General features: G+C 37.2%; 1 protein-coding gene across 1 annotated transcript in view; it reads left to right on the forward strand.

Annotated features, from left to right (window-relative positions):
* The first annotated feature begins 15,504 nt into the window (after positions 1-15,504).
* The window catches only part of LOC121325269 (VPS10 domain-containing receptor SorCS1-like), a 95,849-nt gene continuing 86,273 nt past the window's right edge, over positions 15,505-25,080 (forward strand). Inside the window, exon 1 of the mRNA XM_041267694.1 lies at positions 15,505-16,530. Within this exon, the coding sequence (XP_041123628.1) occupies positions 15,733-16,530 (798 nt within the window). The 5' untranslated portion in view covers positions 15,505-15,732. The remainder of the gene's footprint in view (positions 16,531-25,080) is intronic.

Raw genomic sequence — 25,080 nt, forward strand, 5'->3', positions numbered from 1 at the left:
GATGTACCAAATTCTTATCCATCATTTAAGCATGATGACTGAGGTGTTAACTATGAACTCGGCACAGCATTCTGCAATACTGTGTTGCTCTGTTTAAAGGTGGCTAGCCAGTGAAACTAATTGAATCGTACCAACGCAGTCTGTTGAAGAGACAGCTTTTGCAGACCGCATTGGTTATTCAGCTGAAAGGAACAGCCCTATACCTTGAGCCTGTGCAGGGATGGTGGCAAGTGCTGTCTAAAGAGAAAGGAATGCAGGGGCAGCCAGCTTAAGAACATAAGAAAGTTTACAAACGAGAGGAGGCCATTCGGCCCATCTTGCTCGTTTGGGTGTTAGTAGCTTATTGATCCCAAAATCTCATCAAGCAGCTTCTTGAAGGATCCCAGGGTGTCAGCTTCTAACAACATTACTGGGGAGTTGATTCCAGACCCTCACAATTCTCTGTGTAAAAAAGTGCCTCCTATTTTCTGTTCTGAATGCCCCTTTGTCTAAACTCCATTTGTGACCCCTGGTCCTTGTTTCTTTTTTCAGGCTGAAAAAGTCCCTTGGGTCGACACTGTCAATACCTTTTAGAATTTTGAATGCTTGAATTAGGTCGCCACGTAGTCTTCTTTGTTCAAGACTGAACAGATTCAATTCTTTTAGCCTGTCTGCATATGACATGCCTTTTAAGCCCGGAATAATTCTGGTCGCTCTTCTTTGCACTCTTTCTAGAGCAGCAATATCTTTTTTATAGCGAGGTGACCAGAACTGCACACAATATTCAAGATGAGGTCTTACTAGTGCATTGTACAGTTTTAACATTACTTCCCTCGATTTAAATTCAACACTTTTCACAATGTATCCTAGCATCTTGTTAGCCTTTTTTATAGCTTCCCCACATTGTCTAGATGAAGACATTTCTGAGTCAACAAAAACTCCTAGGTCTTTTTCATAGATTCCTTCTCCAATTTCAATATCTCCCATATGATATTTATAATGTACATTTTTATTTCCTGCGTGCAGTACCTTACACTTTTCTCTATTAAATGTCATTTGCCATGTGTCTGCCCAGTTCTGAATCTTGTCTAGATCATTTTGAATGACCTTTGCTGCTGCAACAGTGTTTGCCACTCCTCCTACTTTTGTGTCGTCTGCAAATTTAACAAGTTTGCTTACTATGCCAGAATCTAAATCATTAATGTAGATTAGGAATAGCAGAGGACCTAATACTGATCCCTGTGGTACACCGCTGGTTACCACACTCCATTCTGAGGTTTTTCCTCTAATCAGTACTTTCTGTTTTCTACATGTTAACCACTCCCTAATCCATGTACATGTGTTTCCTTGAATCCCAACTGCGTTCAGTTTGAGAATTAATCTTTTGTGCGGGACTTTGTCAAAAGCTTTCTGGAAATCTAAATAAACCATGTCATATGCTTTGCAATTATCCATTATCGATGTTGCATCCTCAAAAAAATCAAGCAAGTTAGTTAGACACGGTCTCCCTTTCCTAAAACCATGTTGACTGTCTCCAAGGACCCTGTTACCATATAGGTAATTTTCCATTTCCAGCTTGTTCCATTGCAGTTCTCACAGCGAGCTTGCCAGCTGCAAACCTCTTAGCAACACATCAATTAAATCTATCCGTCTATCAGTTTGTCTGTGTAAATCATACAAACAGTCCCATGAAAACCATTGGGTTGTTTTTAACCTTACTGCTTTCTTCCTAAGGGCAGAAGAAACCGTGTCTTTTTTAGATTCATCTTTAAGGTCAATATTTGTTTCTATTGATGCATAAAAAAAAACTAAAATGAATCAAATGTAACGCTATGATGATACCAGTAGGGACTCTGAATAAATAAATATATACACAGGCATCTATATATGTATCTGCTTGACTTTAAGATATACAGTCCAGGTAGAAGGGATAAATCACGAGTTTGTCTTTTTGAATTACTGCGCATCTGCGATACTTATTTTCCCAGAGAGGTATGTTTTTAGAATTCTGCACAGCAATCGAAAAATATAAATAGCAAATAGATGCCAGTGTAGTCGACAAAACTCCAAGATACAAGATACTAATGCATCTGAAAAGCACACACATTGTAGAGGTAGATGTCAAAACTATAGTTGTTGTACTTTACTGACACAGACAGTGTTATTTTAAATCCCATTCAACACATTCAAAAACAAAATCACAGCAGAATCTGAGACTCATCTTTATTGATCATACGATCAGTTAGGGGTCTTAATAAAGGACACAGTTCTTTGATCATAAGTTTCATAGCTCCCAGAAATGTAAAAAAAAAGAGTCACTTAGTTGCATGCCAGTTTTAACCACTGCCTTTAACCTTCTATGTTTCAAGTGGTATTTGTTAGGAAACTTGAGATGAACAGCAGTTAGCATTAAAAAGAATTAAGAACTGTCAGCCTTGTTCTATTGGGCCTGGAAAGCCCTTAAATCTCTGGGCTTCGGTAATCAGTCTGTGTCTAAAGCTTCAGGGAGAAAAAGATAGATGCGTTCAATAAACACGCTCTTGAAAAAAAAAAGCTGCAGTCAATGAATAAGACTGATAAATGGGGACAGGAATTTTTTTGCAAATCTAGAGTTTCATTTGACAAACTCATTATTTTACAAGGTTGTTTTTCTCTTTAAGATTGTATTAAGAGAATTTGATAATAATTATGGTTCTAGGTGAGCTAACAGGTAGCTTCTTTTTGCTAGCAATCGACTTTATATTGTTGCTGACAACACAGCTTTCCTGAATATTAATCTCTTCTTGGAGATTCATAATATAGCGATACATTATTGCCATGAAAGTACTCCAAAATACTTCTTACTCCTACTCAAAATATGTACTTTCATATCTTCTGTAATTTCTTTCTTAACTCTCTTTAGCAATTATGTATATATTAAAACTAAAAAGAACACATTTAAGATTGCGTGCAAGTACATCGAATTAAATGTCTTAGTTGAGAATCTAACCGTATGCTGCAGTGTTCACAGAGAAGCCCCTGCCTAGTCTACCAGGGGTGGATGTAGTTCTGACGTCCTACACCACCTGGTGGATACGCTTTAATTGGATGGCACCAGCAATGACACTCAACTACAAAGGTGTTTAAGAGGTGCTGCTTCAAGAAGCTGATGGTAGTCTTCAAGTTTTCAGACTATCTTCAAGTCTCAAGACAAGCAAGCTTGTTCTTCAGGCCATCTTCACCTTTGCCTTCAAGCATTCATCTTCATCTACCAGTCTACTACCAGTCAACCAGCATGCCTTCCTGAATGCTGTGTGACAACCTAAAGACATCTCTGCTACAAGTGAGCAGGGAACACAGAAGTTTTGCAGAACTTTAAAAACAGTAAGACAAGGTTGCAATTATCTTCTGTTAACCAACTATACTGGACTTGATCCTCAAAAGACATAAGAACATAAGAACATAAGAACATAAGAAAGTTTAGAAACGAGAGGAGGACATTCGGCCCATCTTGTTCGTTTGGTTGTTAGTATCTTATTGATCCCAGAATCTCATCAAACAGCTTCTTGAAGGATCCCAGGGTGTCAGCTTCAATAACATTACTAGGGAGTTGGTTCCAGACCCTCACGATTCTCTGTGTAAAAAAGTGCCTCCTATTTTCTGTTCTGAATGCCCCTTTGTCTAATCTCCATTTGTGACCCCTGGTCCTTATTTCTTTTTTCAGGTCAAAAAAGTCTTAATGTGTGCATTCACACTTGAAACTGCATCTTTCTGTCTCTAGGTCTGCTTCTTGCTCGTAACCAGCCTTGGCCACAACTATACCCTTTCACAGTTTCATAAATCAGTTTATTCATAGCAGGGAAACCTTATATGGCATATAAGTGGATACATACACTTGGTATATATAGAAATAGATTTTCCATTAAGCACATCACTAAAATAGTTCTGGCAATCAGGAATAGCTAATGTTTTCCTTGAGAAAGCTGCTGTGTTGGAAGCATGCAAGAGATCATAATAATTTAAAAAATCTTCTTGTTCCGTACTGCAAAGTTACATTTTGCATTATATTTGTGTTAGGAAAACAGGAGGTAAACTTGTAGGCAAGCATTCAGTATAGAAAGGGATAATGTTCAAAAGCTCAATTGTATTTCACTGAAATTTAGGGCAGCTATTGAGTTGTCTCTTGAGAGTTGAAATAGCAGCTTCTAATGCTATATGGGATCTGTATTTACCTTACAGATGAGTTTTAGAGTGTGTGCGAAGGCATTCTTCCATGATTAACACCACTATGTACACATATGCTCCATGCTAACTTACCAAACAGGCATTGCCAAGGAAGTGTCTCCTAAATGGCATTCATGGATTATAAATCATTATATTAGCCTAGTAGAAATATTTTAATAAACCAATAACATTTTCTAGAAGTCTTTATTAATATTTCTTCACATCTATCAGTTGTAGATTATATTAGTCTGATTGCATATACCATTCATTTACATTTTTAAGTCATTTGAAACATAAACTACATGTATTTGTTTTTCATAAAAATATCCATTTGTTATTATCTTTATCTATTATCTCCAAAATATAATTGAACTAATACAAAGATATATGTTTAAAAAAACAAACAAACAAAAAAAAACCATCTATATAATACATTGATTGTAAGGTTCTTTGAAAGAGTCATTTAGAACATTCTTGGACAGTGTTTACAATGATTCCTCGTCAAGGTAAATGCAATAGATTGTATTGAAAAGAAGAAAAAAATACTCAATGTTCATGGCCCGTATGTAAAAAAATCACACAAAGGCTGAAGTATTTCCTGTACTCACATCTCCTGTTAACTTATGCATAATCGCCTAATTTAGCAAAGAAACCGAAGCCTCAAAGTCAGCAGTCCTGTTTCTATATGTATATGTGATACACAGCTTTATGAATATTGCAACTCCAATGAATAAGTTAGCGTTAAATATTAAAAAAAGTCATGTTCTGCAGGCTCGAAACAGAATTCCTTTTCACTCAATGAATGATGTTAAAGGCCATCGTGAAAGTAATCCCTGCTCCAAATCCAATTCAGTGCTCATTAGCCCAAAGACGCTGCTTACACAACTCAATGTCATTCCCTTGTGTGTGTTTGACATTGACGCTTTTTGACCATCTTCGAATGGACCTGATGAATGAATACACAACATTGCCTGTTTTTAAAGGTCTGAAGGTATAAATAAAATGATAAAAGGCTCAAAGAGCAAATCTTTAGAAAGCGAAACCTTTAACTTGACAGCTGCTAACGTTACTTTGTTACACCATTTGAGTAATATGAGTCAATCTGTACATCAAATACTCAATTAACATTTATGAGGCAAAATGACACAAACATTTTGACAAAATTCCTATTTAGTAGGGTGCATGTGTATTGAGACCTTCAGCATTTGGACTTGTATTTACTAAGGTTTTAAAATCCATTGCATTGCCCTTTACTCCACTAACCCTATACCCAGTTATCATCTTTTTATTCAACTTTTGAAACATTTCAGGTCCTAATATCTCACCACAAACAAACTCTTTAGTGTTGTGATCTAAGAAGAAATGTGACTTCTCAATTGACAACTTCTGTACATCACAGTATATGAACAAACCCTGTCATCTTTCAAGGGGAGGGAAACTACTGTACTTATGACCTACGGTATGTCTTTTTTAAGATACTTTTTTGTATTATATTTTGAACTCTAGCCATCTTTATTTTAATCCAGTTTAATTGTATATAAGAAAGAACATGAAAATAAATAAATCATGCCTACTTTATCTTTTTAGTTTGAACCAGGCAGAAGCAAGATACTTATAATATGTTTGCTAGGTAGAAACAGCACAAGGCCAGTAAGACCACAAAACTGGATCATGTGACTGTACATGCCTATGAAGATGGAATGGGCGCAGGAAGCGACTGTGAAATTAGTTGTCTTGTTCAATATTTTAATCAGTTGAGAAAAAAAAAATCATACAAGAAAGTCATTATTCCTCCTTATTTGGCATTCTAGCCGTGTTGCTCACTTCACATTACCAAGAAGTAAACAAAAATACATGTTAGAATTTATAGGGGTACTAAATTATGCAGGAAATACATTATGCAAGGAATTCAGTTAATATATGGTTGTGAATGAGTTTTTCTAACCCACCACCAAGATTTATCATTCAAATTATTTGTTTTACTGTACATTGAAAAGTCAAATTACATCAATTTCATAAAAGTTGTTTATAGCGCGGGATTGTTCCAGAGCACCATTTCAAATGGTCTCTTGTTAATATAAACATTAACTTATTATGCCAAGCAAAATCCTTGGAATATATTTTATTGCACCAGTAAGCATTTTTCATTATGTGTCACAGCAAATTTCCATTTTTTTAATTACAGTGCAGTCTTTCTGATAATAATAGACACCTGAAATATTACTTGTGACACAATCCGTTCACAGCAAAGGCTAAGGTGAAGTATGTCTTATCTAAGAATCTTTATTATGAGCCATTTTCTCTTCAACAGATGAGGCTGGGCATCATGTTATAAATAAGAATCCTTCTCATCTTAAACTCTCTGCTTACATGATATATTTCTCAAATACATTTCAATACCTTATTGAATAAATAATAAGGAAGAATGGTGCATAATTGATAATATTTCATGTTAGCTGCAACATCTGAATGGATGAGCAGTATAGTCACCATAAGACATACTGATCCTGTACTCAGCAAAGTTGGCAAATAATATTTTTCAATAGTTTTATGGCAGGTGTGCTTTACGGAAGATATTGTTTCATAAAACAGTGAAAGCTACAGTGCAAAAATAGTAATTAAATATAGTGTAGTTTATAGTAAGTGCAAATGCTACTAGGATGCATTATATGATAAGAAGTAACAGCTTTGGATTGTGACAATTTGTATCTGCAATGTCATAACAGTACTGCAATAGTGCAAACGTAAGTGCATTAGCTCAGGGGTCGGTACCTCAGTGTTACCGAGGGCTGCTGTGGCAGCCCACAAAATGGCTTTTTAACTCAATTATTAGATTGTAATACCTACACAATACCAGCAAAATTACATAAACACATTGGGCAAAGCATGGAGTACAATTATACTGTATTTATTGAAAAATAAATTAATTAAAAAAATGGAAGTCTTTGAACAAAGACATCACCGCTATATCGCTGCCATCATCTTTTCAGTCAACAATTAACACTTAACACTAATCTACGCAACAGCAAAGATAAATAACTATTTAAATGGGTTTCATTTAATTTACTATATAAGTGTGCAAATACTATTTTGAAGGTACGTGATTTCCTACCAAATGCAGCCATAACACACAAATGCAAGTGAAAGACATGTTGCACAAAAACTATTCCCCAACTGTAAATAAATAAATACATTTATACAGATGTAAATCCAAACAGTGGTGCATTTTCCATCTAACTAGCTATTCCCATTTAACATTACATGTAGTTATTAAATTGTATACTTCCACATGACATTGGCTGCGTGCTCTCTCACGTGCCTTGGAGCTGTTGCCTAGCAACCATTGACAGACTGCTAGAAATCACTCCAGCAACAACAACACAGAAGCTGGCTGCGCCAGTGCTGTGGTTTTATGATGAGGCGGTGGATCTAATTAATGTTTTATTAAAATGCAATACATTGATAAAGAAACAGAAGTGACACCACTAAACCTCAAATGGGCCAGCATTTGCCCAGGGGCTGCCTGTTGCCAACCCTGAGTATCCAGTAACATAGTGCTGAGGTCAAGCAAGCCCACTGCATAGTAGGAGGGGTAGATCAAGAGATCTGCAAGTGCAGGCTTCATGAGGAGGTGGAAGGCAGTGAAGTTCTCCAGCAGCTGCTTCAACCACAGAGGGGCTAGGAAAGAGAAGGCGTGGGCATGGGAGGATGGAAAGTGGAGGGAAGGCATGACCAGTCAACCAGTAGAGGAGGAGTGAAGAGGGCAAAAGGAGGTTATAAGGAGGCACGAGAGATTGGAGGTAGAAGGAGGCAATGTGGTAAAGAGGGTGATAGGCAAAAACAAGGGTCTTGAATCGAATGCGAGTAAAATTAAGTAGCCAGTAGAGGGTTTATAGCAGAGGGGGAGCATGAGAATAACAAGTATGGGAGAATATAAGAAACAAACAAATTGAATATAACTAGGAACCCTTGACATAAATTATTCAGTTGTATATTTCTAGTTTGTAACATCAATGGGATTTTAGGTAACACTATATTAAGTGTCTCTAGTTATTATGCATTTACATAGGAGTTACAGAGTGTATACATGTGCACTTGTACATATGTGCAATGTTATTTTACATAGTTGCAATGTATTTTATGTGTAAATCTTTTTGCATGATGTATGTAAGTTCAAATTGTTTCAGAAAAAGGCTAGCATCAGGTTTAGAGTTAGGGCTAGATGGATTAGGGTTAGGTTTAGAGCTAGGGTTAGGGTTATATCATGCAAATGACATACTAAGTACATTGTAACTATGCATAATAACATTGTAATTATGTATAATGACTTCTGTGCAATCCACACTGTTAAGGGATATGGAATGTTTGCTTTATAAATCGTATTGCTTCAGTAACTATACATTAAATTCCAAGAATATCAAATAAATTGACTTGCTGTATTACAAACTTCACGGCATCAAAACACCTTGTGTTCTGCATTGACACATTGCAGCAATTACCCTGAGACTGTCCAGGCTGAATATGGATAAGGCTCTGTGCCAGGTTGTTTCCTCTATCAACAGCTCAGACTATAAAGAAGAGGCTGCTGCAGAAAACCAGTAGGAAGAGCTACTTTAAATGTTAGAAAGGAAAAGGAGAACTGCATGTCTAATCCTGAAGTCTAAGTTGAAACCTATGGAGAAAATGCATTTAAAATATCTGACCTTTCAAACAAAATCTCAAGATTCTAGATTTTGTGTACGGTTTCTCAAATAGCTGAGCAAGACAAATGGATTGAATGATTGTTTCTAGACTCCCAAGTACCAATTCCATTTTTCTTCTAATTAGAAACAAGTGTTGAGTCTCTTCTTCTATCAAAACAGCACAGGCAGCCTGGATCAGAATAAAATATGTGTTCAATCACTAAGTATAATCAAACAGATACACTAGTAGATGTAATACATAAAGCACAATGACTAATGTTGGGTTAAGTTGCACCTATTACACTTCCAGAGTAGAGTTGCATTTGCACTAATACTGGATACAGCCACAATGTTGTGGGTACACGTACAGGAAGGGTTCATGTTAGAAGGGATTTAACAGAAATGATAGGAGATGTTTTGTTGTTCTCATGCAAGAGGCCTGAGATTGAATTCAATAGTATTTCCTTCTGCAGTTGCAGTGTGAGTGAACAGCAGCAGTTACTGTTGGTATAAGGCACAGTGCATTGCCGATTTCACAGTAATGGGTACCAGGATGTCCCATCTATTTAATTAGTCAAGACAGTACTTAAAACCAGAAGAATTGCATGTTCCCTGAGGTGGTGTGATTTAACAGAGTCTCCATGCCATCCATGTTATTAAGCATGTTCCACCCCCAGCTGAGGTTAATGAAGCACGTTTAACTAAGTTTTCCATCTGTGTTCGTAGTCTTCTGTACAAATACTCAGCATGTCCCTACTTGTGCTCAAAAACAGCATATAACAGAAGTGAAAGTTTATTCTGAATTGTAAAATAAGAACAGGATCAGTGGTTTGAGCATTTAGAAAGTATACTAAGGGCTATCAGGCAGCTGTGGGACTTTATCCCAACTTTAGTCACGTTAACACATGCAGTAACATTAATAATTTAAAAAGACAAAGTGTTGTTTTTCTTATGAACACAACATGTAATATTTCTCTGAAAAAATAACCGATAAAGTGTTGGATAGACCTGACCATGGCTCATAATGATATATATATATATATATATATATATATATATATATATATATATAATAATAATAGATATATATATTATTATATATTCTGTTTTATGCAAACACACAAAAATCACAAACATCACTATTACACTACATTATGTCTGCTAAAATGTTGTTGTTTGTTCTTGTTTTTCTTCATTGGTTTTATTAATTTCTGAAAATCCTCTCATTGACTTTCAATTGTATAAGCCCGTCCCACAGCTCAAATGACCTTGGTTGCTAGGCATAGAGATAAAAACACCTGACACTGAGCACAACTGGAAGTTGATGTATTGACAAAAACAAATCACAGACAAATCATCAGCTGGGCTGCCACATTTAAAATTGTGCACTAAATTATTTGAACTGGCTAAAAGAAAACAGATGTTAGCAACATAAAATCATAGCTTCTTAGAATTGGATATTAAGCTTCATAGCTGTTTTGCTGTTGAAAAACAATCTACAGTGCTAGCATCATTGATTTGGAGCACTGTAAAGACTCAAGTCAACCAAGCAACAGAAGTAGTGACCTTAAGTCAAGCTGGCCTGTCCTCAATCCAGACTGATTAAATTAAGGTAGCAATGTTTTTTTTTTTTTTCTTTTTCTGGGAACTAATTCACATCTCCAAATTTAAATCCTGATCAGTAAAATCCATTGCCTGCACAGCCCAAGCACAAAATGTACTGGCTGACAACATTCATTTTGTCAATAGGCAGGTCTGTGCTCCACTTCTTACAGAAACATTGCTTTTTCTGATATCTCAATATAATCACAAGTGCTTCAATCATCTACCACCATTTTACAGGCACCAATAATGCTCACTGAACTTCAAATAAATATATGGTGCTCCCCACAGCTGTAATGCACTCTAGACATCAATGAATCAAGAAGCCTGTTTGTACTTTGTAAAAGACTAACACAGTATGTGCTTGCTGTTAGTATAGTACCTGCTGTATACAGCCCTCTATAGCACTTTGCGTTCTTGAAAATGGGCCTGATATTTTCAAGTCCAAGTGTAACTTCTTATGGATGCCATAGTCAGTTCCATTCTGGTACAACATATTAAGGGACATTCATCCAGGACCCTACTATAAGTAATTAATTTAACAATTGACATTTGGGATAAAATGGAATTGAATAATAATGATCATTGCTCAAGTCTAAAGGGTTAGATAATGTTATACTGTAAGTATGCACAGTTTGCCTTTAACCAGTCATCCATTTTAGCTTTTGCTGGCTTCAGGCAAACACAAGGCATTTACATAAGCTATCTATTTCTATGCAAAAAATTATAATGATGACTGAAGAAAATCAACTGAAATCCCTTTAAAACAAAGTTGTGTCTATTAGTTGATGGGAAATGTCTCTCATTGCATTAATGAACTTAATTTATGCGAATGTGAGACATTTTGGAAATCAGCCAACCCCAAACTCAAAGGTTACAACATCCGGACCATTTCCCACACATGGGCGTATGCATCTTTTGTGAATGAAGCATTCAGTGCAGTTCACAAAGCAACTCCAGTATTAACAGTGCTGCATGGAAACATTTCTGACCTGAGGTCATTGCTTCTACAGGAAGTTCCATTTTTGATACTTTAATTTTCTGCTCTTCTTGGGGTTGTTGTTGGCTAACATAAAGCAGTGTACCATTTTAAAAATGATGAACAACTTACAATAACTACTCAAGAGATTAATTCAAAACTGCAGCCCCATACAAATCTAATCGCATAGTAGAACTCTGACCAGATTAACAACATCGATGTGAATGTTTTACATGTCATAAATACCCTCTTAAGCTGCTGTAGAAACATAACATCCCCAGTACCAGATATAATAAGCATTTGTTTACAGACTTGAACTCAAATGCAACCAGTGAACTAACAGTGTCTATAGGAATTTATAGTATACAGTACTTCAAACTTATCTGACATTTTAAGCATACATCCAACAAATAATGTAGCCCTCTCCTGTCTCCAGCCCCTGTCTTTTATCCTGAAGCAATGAAAAAGCTGACAGTCTTTACGCTGGACATCCAGTTTAATTTCACTTAGTACAGGGTGGCGACACAACAAAATTAAACACATTTTTATCATTTTTTTAGTGGTAACATTTTCTTTTGTGTAAAAGACAGGCAAACAAATACAGGACAAAACATGTATTTTAATCAGACAACAACCATTGCAGTACAAGCGGATAACAATCTTCTGAGTGGATAATGTTTTACCAGTGAAGGAGACTGTTGTCTTCAAGTACGCTTGGTGTGCCCTGTACTTATAGAGTAGCTACATATGACAAGTGATTTAGTCTTTCCTTGTTTTAAGGTCCTGTTTTTTAAAGTGTTGCATCTGCTTTGAGCCTGACTCTAACTGCATCAGACATTGAGCTCAGAAACAGGCTGTCAATGGACCCTGTATGACACATGTTTATCCCAACTATATCGTATCATGTTATCGGAGGATAACAGGATTTGGAATCCCAATGAAACTGAATGTCAGAGAGCTTTCACTTGCCACAAGATTTTCCATGTAGAAATGTTCCCGCTATAACTCTGAGCTACGTTACAAGGAGCACACCATGAAAAATATATAATGAATATGTGATGATAAGCCCATGCACATTTAAGTCATATAAAGCCTCTCAGTGCCAAAACAATTACAGTAAGAAAGTTATTAAATGATATTTCTACATTACATTACTTTTACCTGGATAAAGGTAAATAGTTTTATTAGTAAGGTATGTACTTTAGATTTTTTGTATGTCTTTCTTGACTAAAGAATGTGGTTGAACTGTTATTTAGAGTTCAAGGATATTTCGGTTATACATTTAATTGTTGCCTGAAAATGTGAGGTGATTTAATTTCTATGTCCACTTGGATATATCCCATTGCCAATTCCACTGGGACAGCAAGAGCCAGCACTGTAAATTATATATTACACCATAAACAACAAAACAAACAAACCACAACAAAAGACACATACAGTACACCTGTAAGACTGTGAGACCTGTGACAGGGTTTCATTTAGCTCTTCAACAACTTGGGTGGTATTTCACTCAAGTGAAGCAAAGTCTTTCATCTTAGCATGTTCACATAAATTACATTTCGACAGAGACTATATATAATATATATATATATATATATATATATATATATATATATATATATATATATATATATAGTGGTCTTCCCATTGAAAATACTCCAACTAAAGGAACAGGAACTTCGTTTAAAAGGACACCTTCTTGGCAGTACTGTTTTGTGACCTGATAACATCATCATCAGACTTAAATTTAAACGGTTCAGTCAGTCTTTTCAAAAGTGATTTGTCATCACAGGAGTGTCTTGAGGCATGTCATATCATTGGTTCATTTTATATTCAGATTTCCACCAGTGCATCTCATTGCTACAAAGTGACATGTAAACATATGACGTCACTGTTTCTCTTGTTACAAAAAACTAGAAATTGTTTAAGCTCTGAAAAAAAACCTGAATCAGACATAAGTCACAGAGCAATTTGGTGTTTTCCGTTCTGGTGAGTTGCTTCACCATTCTATTAAATAATGCGTGTGTCTTGTATCTTGTTGCTGCATTTTTTAACTTGTGTAGGGGTGCTGTGTTAATTCAGTTTGACAATTAGTTTATTAACATTAGCCTGTCTGTTACTTTATTATTATTGTTTATTAACATACACTTGCCTATTGCTTTTCTTTTACTTATTTATTTATTTTAATATGTTGATGCACGTGCATCATGACAAGTAACATCACAACATGAAAGAGCTTAACGAATGGTACCTGCAGGTTGCTTTGTAGAAGCATCACAACACTTGAGGCAATTAACTTTTTACCAGCTGTGGTAAGATAATGCCGCAGAGAAACAAGAAACAACTAAATTCTTTGATAATCGGACAATTTGCGCATTCTAGTCCCTTGAGCATCCTTTCAGAACAAATTCAGACTGCTCCCAAATGTGTCTCAGGTACAACACACACACACACACACGCGCACACGAGCACACACACACACACACACACACACACACACACACACACACACACACACACACACACACACACACACACGCACACACACACACACACACACACACACACACACACACACACACACACACGCACACACACACACACACACACACGCACACACACACGCGCACACACACACACGCGCACACACACACGCACACGCGCACACGCACACACGCGCACACACACACACACACACGCGCAAACACACACGCGCGCACACACACACACACACACACAAATATATAATTATGATTAGGCTACATTTTTCTTAGCAGTAGTGCCTATGTTTATGACTGGAACTCCTATAATAAATCATGAATCTGGCTGAACAGTCTACTTCTCAAAATGTGTACATGCACAGTTTTCCTAGTTCCTAAAATACATTTCAAAATGGCAAAATGTGTACATGGGCAGCGGGGCTGGATATCTCATGGCAGGAGCAGTCTGGTTAGGTGGTCAGGGAAAGTTACAGCGGCGGTCGTATGAATACCGATTGCTTGACAATGAAGTGGAAGGCATGTGCGCCACAGGGCAAGTAGCTTTTCCACCGGCACTAGGGCTTTATTCAAATAAATGCCTCTTGTGTGCTTTAAAATCCTTTTATGTGGTTAGCATAATGATTTACTCCTCTTTTGTAAATTGTGGAGATATTTAATTTCCGCATTTTTAAATGCATATCCAACTGGACAGAGCTATAACTGTGTTACATGTCTTAAAGGGCTGGGTTTTCAGTACCTTGTTGTAGCTGCTCTCTTAAATGTTACCCTGTATTGGGCATCTTAACCTCAGTTCTGCTCACCGGAGTCGTTCAATGCACCTGCATCGTCACATTTGCTTGAAGCAGTAAATTGTCGCTTATGCCCAGTCAATGTATTTGGTTGATCTTTCTTTCGCTCACACACACACACACACACACACACACACACACACACACACACACACACACACACACACACATAATGTAAAAAAGTGAAAAAAGCAATGAAATAATGAAATAAATGAATGCAAAAGACTTAGAGTCAGTAACACATTTGTAATATGTAATGTAGCCCAATAGTTTTATTCTCAGAGACCCCTTCACACCTGTAATGTACTAGGGGCTGTCATGTGACTGGCATGCAATATAATTATTATTGGTAGGGTCTCTATTATTTTAAATCCACACATAATTCAGTACTAAGGCGTGGATAAACTTATTTCTACTCAGCTGCATACTAGTAGAAGATCCATGCGTAATTATTTTTACATTGTTTACGCCTAATGATTATTTTTTAATTAATTCACGTGATTGTCTCATCAGCGTTAGTTTATCACCACACACACAGTCAGAAATACAAGTACAGCACTACAAGCAACACATTTTTTTTTTTTTTTACGTTTTCTTACAACATTGAAGTTGATTCTGAATAATGTATATAAATTCATCCTGCTTTTAAATTAATTGTGTTTGGCAATATACTTTATGCAAGATCACAAAATATGGAAAACAGCAATAACCTAAAGAGATATGCAACTCACGTTAACGGAATAGAGCTCAGTGTAAGGATTAATGCAGTGTAAAAAACCAAGGGAGCAAGAAACTCCCCTATCTCTCCTCTGGCTTCGGCTGGGCTCCTCCCCACGCGGAGCTTCATTTGATCAAATCTGCCAACGTGAACCGTTTCACCGAAAATCACTTTCAACAACACAGCAACTGAGTGTAATCCCACAAGTTCACACGTCTAGTAAGCACCGCAAGATAAAGAACACCAAAACATTTCCCGTGTCCCTTCTTTGCTGCTAGCGATGGAGAGCGGGGTTGGTTTCTGTCCATCCAAGAACACTGCTCTCTGGAGCTGGCTTCTGATCTCCACTTCTTTCTATGTTATTGCTAAGGCAGAGATAACTTGCAGATCGTGTCAGCCCCAGGCGGCCAAACCGCGTCCAGAGGAATTGTTTTGGCTAATGAAGACAGACACTGCCGAAACTGTTACTGGATTTAAAAGGGAGATTATAAAGTACCCTGACGGGACAGCCGGGTCTCATCTTGCGGGCTACAAAACGCATCTTCATGACTGCGTTGCAGAAACGTTGAGCTGTGTTTTGGGGAGAGGCAAAAAGATAAGGTCATTTAGTAGAAAGAACACAGGGCAGCAACACTTTATCAAACTGACTCGCTATGGACTGCCAAAAAACGAGGATCACAATAATGTGGCTGCTGCTGCTGGCGAGAAAGTTTCCAGCCTTACACAGCCTGAGCAGAAGAAACTCGCCGGCAGTAAACGTTCTTTGCCTGTCATCAGCAACAAAGCGAGTGAGAACCATCGGTTCAAAAGGTATAGTCTGATTAAGGGGAAACATGGGCTGAAATCAATCACTTTGCAGCAGGAGGGAGAATCAAGTGATTTTGGAGACAGGGAAGTGCGCAGCGCTTCGCTTGCTAAGCAGAGACTGAGACGCGCTGAACTGCAATGGCCCGGCGATGAAGGGAAAGCGACTGACTCCAGGGACAAAGAGTTGAAACTTACCAGCACCACCTTTGCACTGACAGGGGATTCTGCTCATAACCAAGCCATGGTGCACTGGTCAGGACACAACAGCAGTGTAAGTCATTTACAGTATATCCATAATTACAGGATAACTGCAGACCAAATAATGTTGCTACCTTAAAAGAAAGCAAAGCGCTAGTTGATCCCAGAAGTTAATTTAGACGTGTATCAGTTTTCCTGCCCAACCCAGTAGTTATTTAACCTCCATACTGATCGTCCTGAATTTAGAATACCATGTTATAACTTAATCTTAATTCTTAAAGAAGATCTGTTGTTCATAGCCCAGTCTATTGCTTTTTAAAATATTTTAATTTCTGCTAAAATCAAGTTACTACTGCTACTACTAATTGGAACTCGTATAGTTAATGTTATTACATAGAAAGTTGTCACATTTTTCATCGTTTTTTTTACAGTATGTTGATGACACAGTTTGTTTTACTGTGTATTCTATTCCTCTGATTTAGGATTACTGTACGCAATGCATTTGATTTGAACTACACCAGAACACAGCAGCCACAACATACATCTCTGCAGAAACATTTAACCAGTAGACTCCATGAATCCCAAAACACGGATACCTGAATGAGAATGAAAACCCTCTCTCTGCTGCTACCCGGGGATTGTCATGGGAATGCACTGCAGACGTTTTCATGGGCTGGTTGGTCGAATGCATAAACAAGTCTAAAAAATCCAATGGTATCATTCTTGCTGAAGCATGAAAGATTGTCTCCTAATTCAAATGACTAAAACATTACTCATAAAATTGGTTATCCTGAAAGTTTTTTTTTGTTTGCATTTGTAAATATCTTTGAGAAAATGAGTCATGATCCAAAATGGACTTGAACTTGTTTTCAGGCTTGCATGACAGTTGTTGTCCTTATCAGTGTCATTAAATACAGAAAAGTGAAAGTTAATATTCTGAAAGTTTGGGCCCATGAATGTCCATCTTTGAGTTTCATACAGTTGTTATATGGTGTAACTCCAATATACATATTTTGATCTATTAATTTGTAGTCCAATCATGCAATATTATCTGCAAGGATTACTCGATTTTTTTTGTTCAGTCATGGGGCAGATGTTACTAACAGGGCAAGTGAGGTGAAACCCTTCAGTGCTTTGATTAATTTGGAAAATATAACAGCATGATGTAAATGAAGAAAATGTGCATAAAAATTCCCAGGGGGGTGGGGGGTGCTGGGGGGGGGGGTTAGCCTGCTGTCCAAGTTCAATGTAATTCATAAAAACAACTTCTATCAAACAACTGCATTACAAGTTAGTGATTAAGTTAGAGACTATGGTTGTAAGAAAAAAAAAAGCAAGCCAGCCTCTGGACAAGAACCATTTCCTTGTCTTGAAGCAGACTGCAAAGGTACAAAGAGGTTGTATTGTACTGCAGTAAAAAAAAATACAGAAAGAAAACACACAATTCCATGCCTGAACAGTTAAATCTGATGACTGGTCAGCTGTTCAGATAATAGGTAGACAATGGTAGTGCTTTGGTAAAGCCTGCTGCACTTTATAACCATTCCTACTGAAGACAATGTAGAGTATATATAGTTATTTCCTTCTTCGTCTTGGTATAGACCCTTCCGAAGTGAACAGAGCACTTTTGAAAGGATCCCAGCCATTTGTCACAGATGTGCTGTATGCCTGTATCCCTCAAGGGACTGTCTGAGTAAGTTAGGCAATGCCACAGCTCCAGGCTACTTGTCTCAATTATATAACACCCATGACCACGGATACTACAAGTTCATTGAAATGTGTTTCCATCAGTGTTTCACATGCCATATTGATTGTGAGTCTTGTAAAAGGTACTAGTTTTAAATCTGACTGATGTATTCAGAACTCAGAACATTTCCATTGTTACTGCCAAATTCCATACTTTTTTTTTACCTTGTTAGTTTTAATACCTTGAATAAGGAACTCGCTGTACTCTACAAATAACCTAATCTTTTTCAGCTTACCTTCTTAGAATGTATGATCATTTTTTGACCATAATACTCATTTAGAAAATATCTGTTTTTAATTATTTGCTAGGCGGTATTCATTATAATTAGGGATTTACCTAAATCGCGATTTCACGACTTTCACAGAAATCGTGAAATTGAGGGGTCACTGCGAAATTCACTTCTTTTACAGGCCAATGCATACCGAACAAGTACGGATGGGAAAAAAATGAAACTTAATTTAAATGAATTACTGCACAACGCAAGCAACGCAAACTATGTATCTTCCTTCTGTAGATAGGCTTTTTTTTATTCCTTCGCCATCCTTGTGCATTGCACTTAAGCAAAAATCAAAAAATGTCCACAAATAACATTTACCAAAAAAATTCTCCAGAGTGGTTAATGTCCTTGTTTACTATTCAAATCTTTGGAGAAAATAGGATCGATCACTGTTTAGCTACAGAATCACAAATTAAACAAAAAGCTACTACAGAGGCTGCTGAACAGAACGTAAAATAAACAGCTTTCAGAAACCAAACTGGAAAGTCAGCGCAGACAAAAATATTCCTGTCGGCATATTAAATCAGTACAACAACGATCTAGCACATCCACCTCGCTTCAACCTGCTGCTTACTTTTTCACAGTTGGAATTTTAGACCCGAATAGCCTCGTTTCCTTTGTTTTGACTCGGTACTAATAAAATAAATTATTGGATGGGACAAATAACATGACAGCGAATGTGGGTCATATGTTGCCTTTCTTAAAGTATGCCAGATGCCCATGGGTAACCGAGTTTTGGGGCTGTTTCTAATTGATTTCCACATCTGTATAACTTGGCAAAGCTTTGCCTTACACTTCCAGTAGTTGTTTGACAGGAACCGTTCTTTTGAATCTAATAGGTGCTCTGTCTTCAGATTCTCCATTTGTAATCACATCTACTGCATTCGTAATCTGTGGACATAGATACTAAATCGGAAGCCTGTGAAAGATATTGGGTTGTAACGATATTAACAAAATCCATAACCTGGCATACAGATAGCACAGCTCATACAGAAAGAGCTTCTGCTCTCAATCTGGAGCAGAGCAATGAGTTGGCAGGCACTGTATTTGCATAGGCCTCTGTGCAGTAGTGTTGCAATTGAAATTGACAAGGATGATTGTTTGGGATTTTGAAAGACACACCAGGGTGTTTTTACTAGAAAAGGTATCACATCGCAGTTGATCTGGTGCAGAATTGTATAATTGTCAAGTGATGTGGTACAAATTGAAAACCGAGCAATTTGTAACGCTTAGGAATAGGTCTGAAACTGCAGATAAGGGTGACATTTTCAACAGAACACAGTGAAGGCTTGGGGAATGATGGAAGCTCCTGAAGTTAATTGGGAAGGTCAGCTAGTCAGGAGAGATTAGAGGAAGAAACAATCCTGCCGCCTGTTCCACAAGCAGAGATTTCCTGTATGATATTGGGTGGAAACCCACACTATTTTATCAGATTCTACTCTGTGATACAGCAGTGTACTGGAATAATAGCATACTGGCTTCGGAGAACTCCTGGAAATCATAACATATGAAAATGCTGCAAAAAGAAAAGATCATCTAAATGAAATCTAGCAAATCATTTTTATATCCAAAGCTAGTGTACTGTAAAGGGTTCACTGAGCGCTGGAGATGAGACTGTTGAATTCCTCCAATCGGACACGATTCAGGACTTTACTAGCAAAGCAGCCTGTCTCCATGTACACTGGATGCACTCTAGCTATATATGACAACTAGTTTGGCCTTTCCTTTTTTAAGGTTCTGGATTTTAATACAGATAATGTATGTGATTCTTCCGCTATGAGTCTGACTCCAACCCAATCAGTTTCGAGAAGTACTGTGCCTTCATCAGTGTAATACATGGTTTACTTCTATAAGCTTTACCTTACAATTACACAGTGTTCAGTATGCTCTGGTAGTTCCTTCTTTGAAATACCTTGTAACGAAAGTGTAGTATATTCCTGTATTTAAATTAGATTCCAATATTTGATATCCTAAAATGCAGATGCCATTTACTGGCTTGTAAATTGTTGTGGTGGCCCTAATTTGGGGGAGTTTAAATTTACAACATAAGCATACATTATGAGTAAACCTGTCTTAATCGTTACTGGAACCTACAAGGAGTTCCTAAGGAGGGCATTGTGTTTTCAAAGTGCTGAAGCAGTTTAAGAGAGGCTGCATCGAGGGGATCAGTTCTGTGGTTGTGGGCATTTGTGAATCACAGTGGAAACCCAGCAGACAGCTGTAGAAGACCAATCAGTATTCCACATGTAATTGACATTCCCAAATGATGTTATTAAACATGAAGTATCCCTTTTCTTCAGTAGCACTGAGCAGGACATCAGTAATTTCATTATAACTGATGAAGGCTGGGGAGGTTGGAAACTTAAATTGTTAAATATATTTAAAATATATAAAACAGACTAATTACAGCCTATTTCTGTTGTCTACTTTATTATAACACTATATTTACTATTTACAAATACTAATATACAGTAGAATATTTAAAACCATATGTGTATGAAAAGCAAAATAAACTACAGAATTATTTCTGAATATACTGAATATCTTATCCAATAACATGTAGTGCATACATACAATGATCTCCAATCGCATTGCAGTGGCAAAACATTCGATCTGTCCAAGTACATCTACAATGGAATGAAGCATTGTGCAGTAGTATCACGTTGGTAACGTTTTCATATTTTCCCATATCAATAGTATATCACAAAAATCTATTGCAGTGCCATATCAGCAGTTTGCAACCGTATTTGTAATGCTTTCTGAAAACTGAATGCTAGTGTTATGATTTGCTAATATTTCTGCGCATGGTGCTTTTGGACATACAGTGGTATTAGTGTGATAGCCATTCCCCAATTGTTTCTATAAAGGTAAAGAAACACATTATATATGGGAACGAGCAACCCAGCTGCCAATATGGGAGAACCATGCTGTATGTATCTTTGTCATGGGTGCAAGGCATTGTTGTGCTTTCTATTCAAGTTGAGTATTGGCAGCTGCAGGTAATACTTTATTAATAATAGATAAGGCCTTGTAAAAAGAGAAACCGTTTTCCTTAGAAAGAAACATCAAACAGCCTCACTGTAAAAAGAGAGCACCCACATTCATGAGGTTTCAAACAAAGGGGATATTTCTTTTTTAAACTAAGTCATGTCAAGGGAAGGTATTTTGAATACTGTACAGGGGGAAAACACCAGACAAGCATCAAGGCACCACAAGAAAAAAAAAAAGTGCATTCTTACAGTGAACTGGTTAACAGCGCTTCTGTACAGTATACACTTTTCAGAGTCTTTGCACCCATTCAGGTAGTTGAAGAGAAAGACTGATTTATATTTCCAATTTCTCATCAGAGAAGCCAGTTGCTCTATTCATCAATACCAGGCAACCTTTTATATTTCTAAATTAAAATCATGGTGTAAAATGGTTATTTGTTAATTTGGTTCTTCTGTATAGACATGATGTGTTGCACCAATCAAGTTTAATGTTGCCAGGAGAAACATTATTATTCACAGTTTTGTTGCTTGTGTTGATATGGACTTACAGTACAGCCACAACCCCGCTTGTTATAATGGAATTTGTACAGTAGATATCTACTGCAGTATGACCCCCATATACATTTTTGGATTTAGTATAAATTAATGTAGAAAAAAATCTGTAAAGTGTTCTTAATTGACTACTATGTTCAATAATTATTTTTTAGTACACATTTTTTGGTTTTGGTCATTTACTTTTCTTGATCATTCAATCTCGATCAACCTTTCTGCTAGGATAATGATTCATTTATCTTTATTGTATACATGGATAACAAGAATGAGTTTGATTGCAACCTACCTATCTCATAGGGCTTTAGTTCATAGTACTGGATTTAGCCAAGCAGACAGCAGGGCTAATTCGATGCAAGCAATCCTAGTAAATTATGCATATGTGCTGCATTATGTGGTAGTTTTCCACATAGAACATCAACATTTCAGTTGTTGTAAGATGGGTTTGAGTCTAAAAACACAGGAATACTGCATTACCCACTTTGCTACCTACCCAATTTTATCCTCATACGATGTGTAACACGATGGAGGCTGGACATGAATTGGAGACCCTGCACTCCGCTGGCAAGCTTTTCAACCACAATGGAAAAGAGCTGGGCTCATTTGTGTTTGTGTTTTTAGAGTTTTTAACCTCATCCCATCTCACGGACAGGGGACAGAATCCGTAATGGCAGTGTTGCACACAACACTGTCCGATACAGCTGCTGCAGCATGTAGCCCTCTGATACAGTAGCATTTTGGTGTAAGCAACTTCCTATGAGTGTCTTTTTGTCATTGTCATGTTGTGTATAAGCTTACTAACATAAACCAAAACTCTCTTGATTTCACTTTTCACTGAAGAAATCAATTTCAGAGCTGAGTAGTGACCGCACTGCAGATCTATCTTGTTGTGCACAGCATGATATAAACAGTTGGTATTTTCATACATCTCCAGCTCTCTGCTGTCAGCACAAGGCTTTTGGTCCAGAGATCTTCAACCTTGAAGAAAGTGAAAAACACATTTCCATTTTTTTGGTGACTAGCATTCGACCTTCAAGTATGATTTAGTCATGGGAAGGGCCAGCAGTTCTTGCTATTTTTCGTGTGTGAGCAATCTACAGGAAAGATCATCTTGAGAGATCATATTAGCATCTTGCGTACCATAGACAAACCTGCGGTGAATATAAGCAGCATTGTCTGTACCTTACCTTTCACAATTAGGCAGTGCCAACTGATATTAAAGAAAATCTGTTTGTTTTATGCTGTTTCCTGAATATGAATTGCATTTGTGTTTGTATTCTGGTACAATCTATATGTTAAACAGGGAGAAAGCACAGGTGGTGCTTTAGTTGTCATGAAGTAAAAAGAAATAAGCTCAGTCCAGAATAAACGTGCACTGTTCATGCCCAACTAAGTACTGCCTAAGTGTGCTACAGGCTTCATACTTGAACTAAGGAAGTCCATTGTGGAACTTTATCGTCACAACATGTCAACATGGCTCTGTGTCAGACTGGGGTATGCCTAAAAAGGCTACTCTTAGCAGACTTCACATTTAGAAATTTTTGTTAAAGAAAAACTGATTCCTGCCAGCGCCACATGCTGCTAAGCACTGAACTGAATCAGTGCCCAGACAATCAACCAAAGGGCAAGGTGATGAGAGGAAGAGTAGCTCGCAGCAAGCTTTCCACTCTCTGGACTAACACGGCTCGCAAATAACTGTGGCATTGGATCAGGGTCAAGGTTGACAGGAGGACTGACTGCTGGACCCATTTATTCACATCATATCCAGACAGCTTGTGATATTGAGCCAGAGATAAAGTCATCTTAACACTGCAGTGAAAATTGTTGTTTTTGCCATCTTGCCACCACCAATTATACTTTCAATTAGGAGAATTAAGGATATCCGTTTCCTGTAATTTGCACAGAACAAATCTCTTCTTGGAAACCCTCTTTGTATGATAACCTTTTCATTATTGCTTTTCTTGTTCTTTAAATTTAATTTGTAATGTTATGGCCCTAGTAACCTGTGGTGTTGGTAATCTAGAAATCAGATCTCATCATGTCAATCTGATATCTTACAAATAGTCTTGCTTCAAGTTTTTGTTTGATGCTCACTTTTGCACATGGGTGTGTGACAGCCTGGAAGGGAACTGCTGCCAATACAGTTTCATATGATTCCTTGGGAATATTTGCTCAAAACCAGTCCAGTCCTTCAGATCCTTTTCTATCTAACATAAAAACTGACTCATTGTAAAGATCCAATTTATATCATTCATTAATTCAATCGTAATTGATTTCAGATTAAATTAGTTTCACATTTAGATCAGAATTATCTAAATTGTATCATTAGATTAATTTGTGCCGTTCTACTTGATTTAATATCGTTGTTCATATTCATCAGCTGAATGAAAATGAAATACTATCAAAGTCAAAGAGGAGTACATTTATCAGGGTTCAGATTGACCACTTTGGAGTACAAGGAGCTGAGGGCTTGAACCTCAGATCAGCATCTGCCTTTGACATGATTTAAGCAATTAGAGCACATTTTGGCTCTTGTCTGTATACAGTATGGTACACCATGGTGAACATTATTTAAGGTGGTATTGCTGCTGTATTTCATGGATGCTATATAGGTCCTCCGTTATGCCGTATTGGTGCTTCACTGTACCGTATTGGTGTGTTGTTCATTCACACAAATGCAGGATTTTCCTGAGTATCATTTGCTTTTTATTTTTTATTTTAGGAAAGAATTTTGTCTGCATTTCCAAAGCATATTCAGGTGCTTCTTTTATACTTTTCAGTTTATTCCTCACTTCTGCCTGGCTATTTATTTATTCACTAATTTGACTTGTTTACTGTGACATTTCAAAGAAAGAAAGACCTCCTGTGACAGGCTTGTCTTGAATAATAGTGCAGTCCTTTGGCCAAATATACATTTTTGATTTGTGTTCATGCTTTACACTGTCCATGGTGCTGACATGCATCTTGCTTTTATGTACAGCATTAAACAATGACAGTAATAAACTTATCCCCTGCTGGGGATAAAAATAATATATAGTATAGGCTGGTTTTACAGACCCT

Source organism: Polyodon spathula, chromosome 13 (genome assembly GCF_017654505.1).
Source record: "Polyodon spathula isolate WHYD16114869_AA chromosome 13, ASM1765450v1, whole genome shotgun sequence".
Lineage (NCBI taxonomy): Eukaryota > Metazoa > Chordata > Actinopteri > Acipenseriformes > Polyodontidae > Polyodon > Polyodon spathula.